A 14876-nucleotide genomic window follows, 5' to 3' on the forward strand; every position below is an offset into this window, starting at 1 on the left:
TCCAAGATTATCTTCTGTATCTGTGTTAATTGGTTTCCCTTTTCTTTGTTGAAGAGGGTCTGTGCAATCCTTCTGCCTAGTCCGCCATCTTGCCCCGCCTCTCCGATCCTTTATTTTATTAATATGGTGTATATTGATCAATTTTTGTATGCTGAACCAAACTTGCATTTCTAGAATAAATGCCACTTGGTCACAGCGTGTAAACTTTTTATATGCTTCTGGATCCAATGTTCTTGTGTTTTCTTGAGGAATTTTATATCTATAATTCATAAGGGATAAAGGTCTTAATTTTTTGTGATGTATTTGTCTGGTTTTGATATCTAGAAACTACTAGGCTCATAGAATTAGGACATGTTTCCTATTCTTTTATTTTTTGGAAACATTTGTGTAAGACTAGTGTCAATTCTTTAAACATTTGGCAGAATTCATCAGTGAACCCATCTGGTCCTGGGCTTTCCTCTGTGGGAACTTCTTTGGTTACATACTCCATATCTTTGTTACATGTCTATTCAGATGTTCCATTTCTTCTTGAGTCACTTGTGATAGTTTTGTCTTACTAGGAATTTATCCACTGCATCTAGGTTATCTAATTTATTGGCATACAATTGTTCACAGGATTCTTTTATTAAGTCTTTTATTTCTGCAAGGTTTGTAGTAAGCTCCACACAGTTGCTTTTGGTGTTTAATTAAGTCTCTTTTCTTTTCTTGGTTTGTCTAGCTAAAGGTCTGCCAATTTTCTTAAAGAATCCCAACTTTGGTGACACTGGTTCTCCTTATTGTTTTTGTATTTTTTATTCTATGTATTCCCACACTAATCTTTATTACTTTCTTACTTCTGCTTAGTTTGGGTTTACTTTGCTCTTCTTTTTCTAGTTTTTTTGTTTTGTTGTTGTTGACAATGCACACAGCAAAACATACACCGATTCAAGTTTCTAGTCTCTAATTCAGTGACATTGCTTACACTGAGCTTCTCACTCTCCTTTTCTGAGTTGTTCCTTGCCCATTAACATAAACTCACTATACTCTCAGATTCCTATCTAATCTTTTGAGTTGCTGTTTAACTGCTAACCAGAAGGCTGGTGGTTCAAACCCACCAGCCACTCCTTGGAAGGAAGACTGGGCAATCTACTTCTGTAGTGATACTGCCTCGGAAACCCAAGGAGGGGTCACTATGAGTCTGTCAGACTTGATGGCAAATAACAACAACAATAGGTAGATCTTAACAGCATAAAGCTCAAGGCAGACCTTCTTTACCAGTTAAGCTAAACTATTGTTTTAAGAGGACTTCAGGGACTATTTCTGGTTTAAGGCTTAAAGATTATCTGAGGGCAATAGTTTTGGAGGTTCATCTAGACTTCATGGCTCCAGCAAGTCTGGTTTACAAGAGAATGTGAAATTCTGTTCTGAATTTCCCCCTTAGCTAGTTTCTGAAGGTGGATGGCTAGGCTATTTCCTCTTTTAAAAATTTGTTATAGTTATAAATTTCCCTCTGAGTACTGCTTTTGCTGTATCCCGTAAGTTTGTTATACTGCTTTATTTTCCTCATCTCAAATTATTTTCTAATTGCTTTTTTGACTCATTTGCTATTTAGAAGTGTGATGTTGTTTAATTTCCACCTATATGTAAGCTTCCAAAATCTCCTTCTATTGATGATTTCTACTTTAGTTCTATTGCTGTCATGGAACATACTTTGTATGATTTCAATCCTTATAAATTAAGACTTGTTTTATGGCGTAATATATGGTCTAACCTAAGAACGTTCTATATGCACTTGAGAAAGACGTACATTCTGCTGTTGTTGGGTGAGGTGTTCCATAGATGTCTGTTAGGCCTAGTTGGTTTGTATTGTTGTTATGTGCTGTCGAGTTGGACGACCCCTCCTCGGGTTTCCGAGGCGGTATCACTGTGGAAGTAGATCACCCAACCTTCCTTCCAAGGAGTGGTTGGTGGGTTTGAACCGCCAGCCTTCTGGTTAGCAGTCAAATGCCTTAGGCACTATGCTACCAGAGCTCCTAGCTGGTTTATAGTATTGTTCAAGTCTTCTGTTTCCTTGATTTCCTATCTAGTTGTTCAATTAATTTATTGAAAGTGGGGTACTGAAGTCTCCAACAATTATTATTGAACTGTCTATTTCTCTAATTCCATCCATTTTTGCCTCAAGTATTTTGAGGCTTGGTTGTTAAGCAAATATGATCATGGGTTTTTGCATTTCTAATGGATTATTATATATTTCACTTGAATGTGAGGTAGTTAACCATTTGATTCCACTTACAGGCAATGATAATTTACATTAAGATGGGAAAGTTTTTCTGTAAAGGACCAGATAGTATTTTAGGTTTGCAGAGCCATATGATCTGTGCTGCATCTAGTCAAAAACAGCCATAGACAATACATAAACGAGTGAGCATGGCTGTACTGAAGTATCCTCTCAACAATATTTTCTTTATAAACTGTGACTGCTATAACAGAAATGACAGAAACCATTACAAATTTTTTTTGTAGAAACTTCTGTAAACAGGTCAATAAAAGCACTTACCAAGGATACAGAAATAGTTGAGTTCTATAGAATATTTATCAAACAGAAGCTTGTGGAGTAATTGTATGAGTAATGGAAATTTAACTCACTTAACTGCCCTAACCTTTCGTTCCACTGAGAGCATCTGACATTATCTCGTATCCTACCTGTCACTTCATACATTTGTGAGCTCTCTCCTTATTCATCTGTCTCACCCTTAACACCCAGCAAAAGACCATACATAAAAGAGTAGATAAAAATGTTTTCAATGAGGGAGTCACAAATCAAGTAGCTTGTGAACCAGGCAAGTGATGGCTTGTGAGGCCATCATCTTTTTTCTTTTCTTTTTAACTGCATTTGAGTATCTTCAGGCAGGGCATTCATTCTCCAGTCCACCAGATTCTACTGCTTCCTATTATAGCATGCTATTTCAGCATTTGTTTTTGCCTCTTGGCCAATACGGAGGCATTTTAATTTGTGCTCCAGATATTAAATAAAAGGAAAAAAGTTACATATTGCAAATAAGTATCTGTAGGCTATGATCTGCTCCTCTTTATTACTGAATGAAACCTCTTCTATCTATTAGTGATATTTCAGTGTGTACTTTAATGAAATTGTCTTTTTTTTTTTTTTTTAATGTTCTATTCCCTGGGATTATATTCACATTTCAGTGTAGAATGAAATGCACTTTCTGTATTTTCAAGTTTCATGCAGTGAGCATGAATTATATTTATAATTAGGAAAGACATTATTTGTAGGGAAAAACCTTTTCATAAATTCAAAGTGAGAGTTCTTCCTGCTCCCTAAATTTGGGACAAGGAGAGAAAATGAGCATTGAGCGCTAACTCTGTCCCACGGACACTGCCTGATGCTTAACACTTAATCATCAAAACCTTGTGGGGGAGGGGTATGGAAAACCCTCATTTTTGAGATACTGAATAGAGCAATTGTTGTTGTTGTTGCTATGTGGCATCCAGTCGGACCCAACTCATAGTGACCCCTCCTTGGGTTTCCGAGGCAGTATTACTACAGAAGTAAATTGCCCCATCTTCCTTCCAAGAAGTGGCTCAGTTTTATTTTTTAAAAAATCTTAGTACTAAAATCCCCAGGACACAAGGGCAGAGAAATCTGGAGAAAAGAGGGGAAGAAAGAACAGGAGAAAACCTTCAAGAGAATTGAAGGCAAGTGAAAGAAGGAAAAGAAAATGGAGGATATAAGCATAGAAAACGATCATTTATTCATGCATTCATCAAATATTTAGTGCCAACCATGTGAAGACACTTTGCTGGAGACCATGGGGCATACACAGATGAGTCTCATTCAGATCAAAAGATATACATATGACAGTCCTTCTATACATATCCAACTTAATATCCTGCATTAACAGAACATAACAAATCCAGGAGGTAACACCTGCCAACAACTAAAACTAAAATGGAAAATAATAGTACTCTGAAAGGCATAGAGTAGCTGTAAAACGAGTTGAGAGAAAGAAGGAATTACATACTCCAGCTGGAGGGATGAAGGGGACAGGTATTTGAAGGAAGAGAGGTTGCTTACACCAGGCAAAGGATCCCAACCCCTCCCCTGCATGCCAGGCCTGTACTTGCAACTGCTTCCTGGCCAACCTTCCCAAGGTACCCTGAAGGGCCCTCAAACTGTGTTGCCAACCAAATATGTCACACATCACCTTCTCCTCTTGTGTTCCTTGCCTCAGTTAATATGTTTATTATCCATTTACAAGTTGGTTTATTCAACAAATGTTCAATGAGTGCCTGCTTTGTGCTGTAGCCAAGTCTAGTGAAAGAGACATTAAGCAAGTAAATACAAAACTATAAAAGTACAGGAATGTGAAGAAAAATGGTACTTGTGAGAGAATAATGGGAGAGGGTGTTTAGATTGGGTTTTCAAGAAAGACCTCTCCAGAAATGGGAAGAGAGCTGTTACATTGTAGGGAATTGCAGTTAATGTTGTGAAACAAAATGTGTATGAACTGCTGTATGGAAAATGTATTTGCTCTGTAAACTTTCCCCCAAATCACAATAAAAATTTTAAAAAGTTAAAAAAAAAAAAAGAAAAAGAAAAGGAGAAAGAAAGAAAGACCTCAGAAGAAATTACTTAAGCTGAGAACCAAAGGATGGGAGGGAGCGAGGAAGGTTCATGGTTGAAGCAGAGAAAACAGCCTTGGCCTTGGAAAAAAAAAAAAAAAACAAGGCAGGAAATGACTTACAAATTAAAATTAGAATGGGAAAAAAGCACTTGTAACTAAAGCAAGGAAAAGAGAGGGCCAGTGTGGGGGGAAATGAAGGCAGAGAGGGAACCAGGGTCAAATCACACAGGGCTTTGTAGGTCCTGTTCAAATTCTGGAACTGCACTTTAAATGCAATGAAGCCACCAAAGAGGAAATAGCAATGAAAACACGTGCTGCTTCTGCTCTCCTGGGGCATACAGCCTAATAGGGGGATACAGGCAATTAAACAGTAGATTCCAATCCCATGTTCAAATCTTAGGAGAGAGGAAGTATAGAGTACTTGGAGAACACTTACGAGGGACACTTAATCCATTCTGAAAGAGATATGTAAGGTAGAAAACAAACAAACCCAAACCAGTTGCCATCAAGTTGATTGCAGCTCATGGTGACCCCATGTGTTGCAGAGCAGAACTGTGTTCCACAGGGTTTTCAAAGCTGTGGCCTGTGAGAAACAGAGCACAGGCTTTTCTTCCAAGGTACCTCTAAACCCAAAACCAATCTCACTGCCGTCGAGTTGGATCTGACTCATACAACCCCTCCTTGCGTTTCCGAAGCAGTATCACTACAGAAGTAGATTGCCCAGTCTTCCTTCCAAGGAGTGGCTGGTGGGTTTGAACCGCCAGCCTTCTGGTTAGCTGTCAGGTGCCTTAGGTACTATGCTACCAGAGCTTCTAAGGTACCTCTGGGTGGGTCCAAAAGGCCAACTTTTCAGTTAGTATTCAAGTGCTTAACTGTTTGCACCACCTTTGGCCTCCTCTGTGAGAGGGGTAAGAGAAGGCCTCCTGAAGGAAGTGACACTTAATCTAAGACCTGAAGGATAAAGAAAAGTTATACAGGTGACGTGGAGAGGGAAGGGTGTTCCAGGAAGAGGGTACAGTGTGGGCAAAAGCCTTGCGGTGATAAGAACAGGACACAGTGAAAGAGTTGAATATTCAGTGAGACAAAGGCATAGAATAGGTGAGAGATGGGATGAGGCCAGAGTGGTAACCAGTGGCCCATCATGAAGAGCCTAGTTCATGTATTTAGCATTACTCCTGAGAGCAGTCAGGAGCTGGGAGAAGACAGAGAAGTCATTCTTGATTCTGGCTTTTCCTTTGCTCTTCAGGTCCCAATGATATCCTCTCTCAAGTGTTTCTCCTGTTTCCTGAGCCACTGTTTTAATTCAAGCCCCATCACTCTGCACTTGGACCCCTGAAATAGCTTCTTAATTGGTCATGCAGCCTTTAGTGTCTCCCCTCTAATATATCTTCCATACTGCTGCCTGTTATCTTTCCTAACACAAATAAGAGCATGTCAGTCTTCACCCCAAAACCAGTTATGACTGCCCAGAGGATAAATTCCAAACTCCCTAACCTTGATCCCGACCGCTGTTTGGCCCTAACCTTTGTCTTCGTGGTTTAAACTCCTATCACTACTATCACAATGATTTTCAAACTTTTTGGACTCAATGCAAAATAAGAAATCCACCTTATCAGTGCACACACATGTATCCACACAAAACACTAAAACAAGTTACAAGAAACAATTCAAGTAGAATGGACTCTGTCTGATACTTTCTATTCTATGTTTGTTTGAAATGCTGGTTGTGACTTATTTACAACCTGCTAATAAGTCCTGTCCTGCATTTGTGAAAATCACTGACTGCTCTTTTCACTATCTTCTCTACTCAGATCTGGATAAACTCTGTTCTTTTACCCTTCGCCCAAGCCGTCCTGGATGCCAGGAATGCTCTTCATTGTTTGTTCATTGAGCAAGTTCCTACTGATTTTTCAAGACAGTGCAAATGTTACTTTCTGAGAAACCTTTCTAGATAATGTCACCCTGCTTCCATTCTCAGAGGTCCCAGGGCTTAATACACCCTAAGGGACAGCACTTGTCATTAACAGTATATTATAAACACTTAAAAAAAAAGTCATCAGTTGGCTCTGGACTAGGTTTCTGGAAGGCAGTAAACTGTCTTATCTCAGGCCCAAAATAAGTCTAATATGAAGCAGAAGTCAGGGGATGTTTTGCTGAATAAAAGAAAAACCATCCCATCACATTTCCTGTACTTATCGTTATGTCATTTATCACTTTCTCAAATTATCTTATATTGTTTTGCCTTATTTGTTTACTTATCTGTCTCCTCCATTAGTATGTTGGCTCTTTGAAGGTCCTAATCTACCGAGTTCTCCTCAGTAACTTTAGCACTTACAGCAGGGCAAAACCAAACATTTGGTGATGGATGAATAAGTGGGTGAGAAGGCAGAGGAGCCACATTATGGAGCCTCTGAGAGTTGGAGGGCTGGGCTAACCAATGCAAGGCACTCAGGCCAAGACCCGTGATTGGGAGGGAGATTGGGAGTTAAGGTTCCCAGGTGCCACGTTCCAGGGCCTACCAGTAGTAAGTGACTGTGCAGGCCGTGCACACCCGCTCCGCCGGAGCTTCGCACACCTCACAGCAGAGCCGGCGCCCCTTAGGCACCGCCAGTGGGTAGATGACGTTCATGTTGCAGCCAGCGGTGTCAGTCTCTACGACGGTTGCCCCGCGAGGATCCGCGGGACCCTGGCCTCACGTGACGACCCCAGGGCAGCTTCGTTCTAGTGTTTCACCAAGAGAGTATCGTAGCTGAACTGACTGGCGTCTACTTCTGAGGTTAAAACACCTCTCGCCCTCCCAAAAGTTAGTTGGGCAGTACGTAGCCAGTAAAGGATCAAATATGACCAGTTTTTTTTTCCCCCAAGTAGGAAACTAACATTTCCAGGTGCCCGCCCAGTCGAGAATTCCCTTCAGCAAAATGTCACCGTCGCTAGGCTCTGTGGCCGCAATAACACGCGTTTCCAGATTTGGAGAGATCCGTAGTCAAGGTAAAGAATGGGGAAGAGAAACGCCCACTCACGATTGCGGCTGCGCATAAACGAGTATGTGAGCAGGGGGCGTGGCGCCGGTGGGCCGGGACCGTGCGCAGCCTCTCCGAAGTGCTTCTGGATTAATGGCGGAAGTGGACCTAGCCTCCGAGTTCCCTCAGCCGGCTGGTGCTTCGCGCTGGGCCGAGGTTATGGTTCGCTTCGCGGCCAGGCTAGGCGCACAGGGCCGGCGGGTGGTGTTGGTCACTTCAGGTGGCACAAAGGTCCCACTGGAAGCACGACCAGTGCGTTTCCTAGACAACTTCAGCAGTGGGCGGCGCGGTGCAACCTCGGCCGAGGCCTTCCTGGCTGCGGGATACGGGGTTCTGTTCTTATATCGCGCTCGCTCCGCTTTCCCCTTTGCACACCGCTTCCCGCCCCAGACCTGGCTGTCGGCCCTACGGCCCTCTGGCTCAGGCCGTTCAGGTCTGCTATGCCTGGAGGCCGAGGAGAAGACGCTCCCGGGCTTCGCTGCAGCCTTGCGAAACTACCAGGAAGCTGCGGTTGCCGGCACTTTCCTCGCGGTAGAGTTCACTACTTTGGCGGACTATTTGCATCTGCTTCAGGCTGCGGCCCAGGCCCTCAATCCGCTAGGTGCGTGACCTAGAAGTCCACAGGTTGCCTGGAGGCGGAGACTTTCTTCCCAGCCACTTACCACCTACACCCTGATTAACACAGATCTCAGCCGGGAAACTCAAGGAGCTGATCACATATCTCTCCCCGATTTGTTATACCTTGTGCTTCTCTTTGCAGGCGCTTCTGCGATGTTCTACCTGGCTGCGGCCGTGTCAGATTTCTATGTTCCTGTCTCTGAAATGCCTGAACACAAGATCCAGTCATCTGGGGGCCCATTGCAGGTGATAGGCTTGGGTTAATTTCCTCTTGACCTGGAAATGGCCTTTCTGCTAAACACTGGGGTTACAGAGATGACTGCCACCTTCCTTCAAGGGCCTGGCAGTCTAGTGAGAGAGCTGGATACAGACAATTACAGTTAAGAGTGATTAATGCTCTAGTAGGAACTCTGGTAGCATTTGAATGTTAACCAGAAGGCTGGTGGTTCAAACCCCCTAGCCACTCCTTGGAAGGAAGGTTGGCCAATCTACTTCCATAGTGATCCTGCCTCGGAAACCCAAGGCGGGATTGCTATGAGTCCCATCTGGACTGGAGGGCACATAACAACACCACAACAGTGCTCTAGTGGTGTAGTGCCTAAGGCATTTGACTGGTACCCAGAAGGCTAGCGATTCAAACCCACCAGCGGCTTCTCGAAAGGAAGATTGGACAATCTCCTTCCGTAGAGATAACCGCTTCGGAAACCCAAAGAGGGGTGGCTACGAGTGGAATGGACTCAAGGCAGTGAATTTGGTTTTACTGTTCTAGTAGAGGTATGAACAAAGTGCAGTCAGGCCACAGGTGAATGAATCATTATCTCTTGGGGGAGTTGGGGGAGTCAAATAAGACATCCTATAGGAGGTGACACCTGACCTGGGCCATAAAAGATTAGCAGAAGGGTTGCCAGACAAAGTGGGAAAGGTCATTCCAGGTAGAGTACCTGAATAGTTTGCATAGGTGGTTTGGTAAGGCTCAAGAAGGAGCCCTGGTGGCTCAATGATTGAGCACTCAGCTGCTAACCAAAAAGTTGGCAATTCATACCCAATCTGTCAATCTGCTTCTTTAAAGATTACAGACTAGAAAACCCTATGGAGAAGTTCTGCTTTGTTTTATGGAGTCACTGGGAGTCTCAATGGTCTCTAGGGTACCTAACACCATCACCACAGGGCTGGAGAGCAAGGAGAGTGGTGGGGGTGGAAGGACTGGGGAGATAACTTACTTCATGGAAGATTTCATATTCGGTGTAATGAGGCTTGGACTTTATCCCTTGGACCCACCAAAAAAAAAAAGAAAAAGAAAAGGAGCTCTGTTGGCATAGCACCTAAGGCATTTCACTACTAACCAGAAGGCTGGCAGTTCAAACCCACCAGCCACTCCTCGGAAGGAAGATTGGGCAGTCTACTTCCATAGTGATACTGCCTCAGAAACCTAAGGAGGAGGTCGCACAGGACGCATAAGTAGGTGATTGAGATAAAAATTCTTATTTGAGAAGTACAGTATGGCATCAGTATGAAAGGTAGATTAGAGAGAGAGAATGGAGGGTGTAGACTTGTTGGAGACTATTGCTATAGTTTAAGGAAGGGGTATGAGGAGAGTTCCTGATAGTGTGGCTGAGATGATTTAACATCTTGGAATCTGAGGGAAGTCTTAGGTGTTAGTGGATAATACAAATAGAATTCAAATAGAAGAAATTTTACCTATGGGGTACTTGCTGACTAAGATAGTTTATTTATTCATTTCTTTCAGCATATGTTTATTGAGCACCTACTATATTCCTGGTGCTTCTGTAGGACCTGGAGATACAGCAGTGAAAAGAAACATACCTTGCCTTTGGATTGCTTATGTTCTACAGGAAAGACAGTAAATAAATAAATTAAATGCAAACTGTGTTAGGTAGTGATAAATGCTGAAGAGAAAAAAACAAAGCAGAGAAGGGGTATATGATCACAATCACACTTGCTAACAACTTTTTGAGGGACAATCCTGATGATTAGCTTAGATGATTAAATTCTGGGAACTTTAGTTTACCACCGATTTTTTAGTTCTATTTTGAAAGGACATAAAACAACTCAGCATTCCCTTAGAAGGATCTGGAAATGGAGTAGTAGGAGTTTTGATCAAGTGAAAAATAAAATCAGTTTCTTCAGTGCTAAGTTGTGTTAAAGTGATAATTTGAAAATGGAAGCAAATAGGCATTCTACCAATGCAAGAAATATTTTAGATTTGAGAAGCTTAAAAACACAACTTTATTTGAACTTCTGCCCCACATCTCTTTATATGAACAGATCATTTGCACTTACTTATTTGAGCGCTTGCTTTAAAGAATAGGGAGGAACGTTTGAGAAAATATAATGTTCTTTAGAGATACATGGGTGCTCTGGTAGCATAGTGCCTAAGGCATCTGACTGTTAACCAGAACACTGGTAGTTCAAACCCACCAGCCACTCCTCGGAAGGAAGGTTGGGCTATCTGCTTCCGTAGTGATACTGCCTCGGAAACCCAAGGAGGGGTTGCTGTGAGTCGGGTCCAACCTGACGGCAGTGGGTTTGGTTTTGGTTTTTTTAGAGATAATATTAATGATGTTGAGCAGAAGGCTAATACAGAAGACATAGTTTGCTCCAGAATATGTATGAAGCCTGGGGATTAGGCTTCTGGACCTTAACAGTACCAAGGTTTTTAAGCTAAGCATTTAATATGCTTTGAAGTATGACAGTGCTCCCAAAAATTAATATGACAGTCTATATAAAAATCTAAATCCCCACTTCTTTAATTTCTCATGAGATTGACCTGGTAGACAGTGACCTTTGTTTACTTATTAAGCTTTTCTTTTTCCAATACAGATAACAATGAAGATGGTGCCAAAAATGCTATCGCCTTTGGTTAAAGACTGGGCTCCCAAAGCATTTATAGTTTCCTTTAAGTTGGAGACTGACCCCTCCATTGTAATTGATCGTGCACATAATGCTCTGGAAGTTTATCGACATCAAGTGGTGGTGGCCAATATTCTTGAATCACGACGGTCCTTTGTGGTTATTGTAACCAAAGACTCGGAAACCAAGCTAATGCTTTCAGAGGAAGAAGTAGAGAAAGGTGTAGAAATAGAAGAGAAGATAGTAAGTAATCTTCAGTCTCGACACACAGCTTTTATATGTGACAAAAACTGAAGTAAAAAGCCTTTTTTGGATCAGAAATTGTTCAGTGGACCAGGGCTCTTACAGAGCATAATGGTGAGAACTAGAATGAATCCTTTCCTTTATAAGGCCAGAGAAAATGAAGATAAAGGAAAGAGCAGTAGTGTGCAGGAGAATAGACTTTTGTATTTGTCTTTTAAAGGTCATTTAATACTCATTGCAAATGGAAACAAAGGGAATGCAATTATGACCAAACCACCTGACACAATCATCTGAATGTCATCTTGATTTTGAAAATGAATATAAGAGCTATTTCTTACCTTTGAAAAAAAAGAGCTTATTCGGAATTACATTCAATCCCTCAAAGTACACATGAGAGCCTAAATATCAGCCTTCCTCATACAATGAAAAAAAGGATTATGGATCCATGAATGGTCATGTTTCGAAGATTGTTGAGTGCCTACTATGTGCCAGGCCCTGTGTTAAGATTTGAGGATTAAAAAGATGGATAAACATGTCTAGTTTGGGAAATGGATGCATAAACAATTGAGTGCAATAAAGTACCCAAAAGTGGACACATGGAAAGGGTGTTGTTTTTTCGGAAATTAAGGGTGGGAATAGGGAGAAAAGGACACTTCTGAAGATAGATTGTGGAAGGGTGAGCTTCCTACTAAGTTTGCTTTTTGTGTCTTGTCCATAGATTGATCCCCATATTTGAATAGCAGTTTACTTAAATATTTTAATGTTGTTCTTCAGATAAATTTAGTCTTCCAGCTTCCAGGCAGGCAGGGGCCAGTTGGTGGCATCTGCCCTGAGGGAGGCATTACAGTGTGGGGAAGAGAATGGGCTTTGGAGCAGAACTTTGAACTGGTTCTGTGGTTCAGTCACAGCCAGTGAAGCCAAACCAGAAGGGACCAGAATTTGTAAAATGTATGAACTTAATATTCCTTTTAGAAAACAAGTTAGTGTGTGCATATTGCATAGCAGCCAAATCTCTTGACTGGCAGAGGCAGCAACAATGGTGCTCCATTCAAAGATGGCCACCAATCACACTGCTTTGAATGTATGTCACTCTCCATAGTCTTGCCAGTAATTCAGTCTGCATCAGGCTTCTGAAAGGGCTCACTACTTTTCTTCTGAGATTCCCATTCCAGGGCTTTGACCTATAATTTTTTCCAATTATCAGTCTACTTCACTCAAAATTTTAAAATTTGAGCCTGTTCTGATTTTGCTACCTTGTCCATCTCTGAACCAGTTTGAACTACTGGTTCAGCGCCCTGCTTTAGAGTGATCTTAATCAGGTTTGAACTCCAGCTGTGCTATTAGCTTTGTAAACTTAGATCCCAAGACTTAGTGTTTCCTCATCTATAATGGCAAATAAGGACATTTGTTGTGAGGATTATATAAAACTGAAGATAAAGCATTGGTCTTGTGCTGGCATATAATTCACACTCCAGTGGTTGCATTATTGTTTTTCTCACTTAAGCAAGGCAACATTGGATCAGTGTATTGCTTGCTTCCTGATCCTTGAGAAACTTCTAAAGGACCTTTCACACTTCTGGATTTTGGGCTGAGCAGGCACAAGAAGCGTGTTGTTAGGTGCCATTGAGTTGGCTCCAACTCAGTGACCCCAGTGTACAACAGAATGAATGGTTGTGTACCATCCACACAAATCCTTGCTGTAGTTGAGCCCATCCTTGCAGCACATGTCAATCCATCTTGTTGAGATTCTTCCCCTTTTCCCTGACCCTCTACTTTGTTGTTAGGTACCATCAAGTCGGCTCCAACTCATAACGACCCTATGTACAACATAACCCTCTACATGGGAAGGAAGGTCAGGCAATCTACTTCTATAGAGATACTGCCTCAGAAACCCAAAGAGGGGTTGCTATGAGTCGGATCTGACTCGATGGCAGTGAGTGTGAGTTGCCACGCACGATAGCCTTCTCTAGGGAATGATCCTTTCTGACAAAATGACCGAAATAGGTGAGATGAAGTCTGGCCATTCTTGCTTCTAAGGAGCATTCTGGCTACACTTCCAGGACAGATTTATTTGTTCTGGCAGTTCACGATATTTTCAGCATTCTAAGCCAACACCACAATTCAAAAGCATCAACTCTTCAATCTTCTTTACTCCTTGTCCAGCTTTCACACACATGTGAAGTGATTAAAAACAACCCTGGCTTGGGTTAGGCATACCTTAGTCTGCAAAGTGACATTTGCTCTTCAACACTTTAAAGAGGTCTTTTGCAGCAGATTTGCCCATTGCAATACATCTGATTTCTTGATTGCTGCTTCCATGGGTGTTGATTGTGGATCCAAGTAAAATGAAATCTTTGACAACTTTAAACATTTCTACATTTATCTTGATGCTGCTTATTGGTCCAGTTGTGAGGATTTTCATTTTCTTTATGTTGAAGTGTATTCCATGTTGCAGAGTGTAGCCTTTGACCATCATCAGTGAATGCTTCAAGTTATGTTGACTCTCAGCAAGAAAGGTTGTGTCATCTGCATATCACAGGTTGATAATGAGTCTTCCTCCCATCCTGATGCCGCATTCTTCTACATAGAGTCCAGCTTCTCAGATTATTTGTCGGCATACAGATTGAGTAAGTATGGTGAAAGGATACAACCCTGACCCACACCCTTCCTGAGTTTAAAGCATGCAGTATCCCCTTGTTCTCTTTGAACGACTGCCTCTTGGTCTATGTTCAGGGCCCTCATGAGAACAAGTAAGTGTTCTGGAATTCCCATTCTCAGTGTTACACATAATTTGTTATGATCCACACAGTCAAATGCCTTTGGATAATCAAAACACAGGTAAACAACCTTCTGGTATTTTTTGTTTTCATCTAATATCCATCTGACATCAGCAATGATACCCTCTCTTTCCACGTCCTCTTCTGAATCTAGCTTTAATTTCTGGCAGTTCACTGTGAATATACTACTACTGCAACTGATTTTGAATTATCTTCAGCAAATTTTACTTGGATGTGATGTTAATGCTATTGTTTGATAATTTCCACATTCTTTTGGATCACCTTTCTTTGGAATGGGCACAAAGATACACTCTTAAAGTCAGTCGGCGAAGTAGCTGTCTTCCAGATTTCTTGGCATAAGGGAGCTTTCTGCGGAACTTAAATGAGACCAAGCAATGCAAGAATGTGTAAGGGACACCAGCAAAGCAAGGACTCTCAAACAGGTGCAAAATCAAGCTTTCATGAACTAGCTCAGAATCTTGCAGTAAAAACAACTGAAATGAAGATGTTATCGATTTAGCTTGTTTATATTTTGTGTCATTTAGATGATTTTTTTTTTTTCATTATATGGGGAATTTTGTGTTGCTGTTATGTATCATCGAGTCAGACCCGACTCATAGGGATCCCTCCTTGGGTTTCCGAAGCGGTATCACTACGGCAGTAGATTGCCCACCCTTCCTTCCCAGGAGTGGCTGGTGGGTTTGAACAGCCAGCCTTCTGGT

General features: G+C 41.8%; 2 protein-coding genes across 2 annotated transcripts in view; one reads left to right on the forward strand and one right to left on the reverse strand.

The window, feature by feature from the left end:
- ZMYND12 (zinc finger MYND-type containing 12) overlaps nucleotides 1-7254 on the reverse strand; it is a 59849-nt gene extending 52595 nt beyond the window's left edge. The window contains exon 1 of the mRNA XM_007955571.2: nucleotides 7145-7254. Coding sequence (XP_007953762.1) covers nucleotides 7145-7254 — 110 coding nt within the window. The remainder of the gene's footprint in view (nucleotides 1-7144) is intronic.
- Nucleotides 7255-7738: 484 nt separating this feature from the next.
- PPCS (phosphopantothenoylcysteine synthetase) lies at nucleotides 7739-11428 on the forward strand. The gene is made up of 3 exons (XM_007955556.1): nucleotides 7739-8246; nucleotides 8406-8509; nucleotides 11105-11428. Exons 1-3 carry the CDS (start codon nucleotides 7739-7741, stop codon nucleotides 11426-11428), a joined length of 936 nt encoding a protein of 311 aa, XP_007953747.1.
- The last annotated feature ends 3448 nt before the right edge of the window (nucleotides 11429-14876 follow it).

This window comes from Orycteropus afer, unplaced genomic scaffold (assembly GCF_000298275.1).
Source record: "Orycteropus afer afer isolate SDZICR_OR568_19922 unplaced genomic scaffold, OryAfe1.0 scaffold00510, whole genome shotgun sequence".
In the NCBI taxonomy this organism is placed as follows: domain Eukaryota; kingdom Metazoa; phylum Chordata; class Mammalia; order Tubulidentata; family Orycteropodidae; genus Orycteropus; species Orycteropus afer.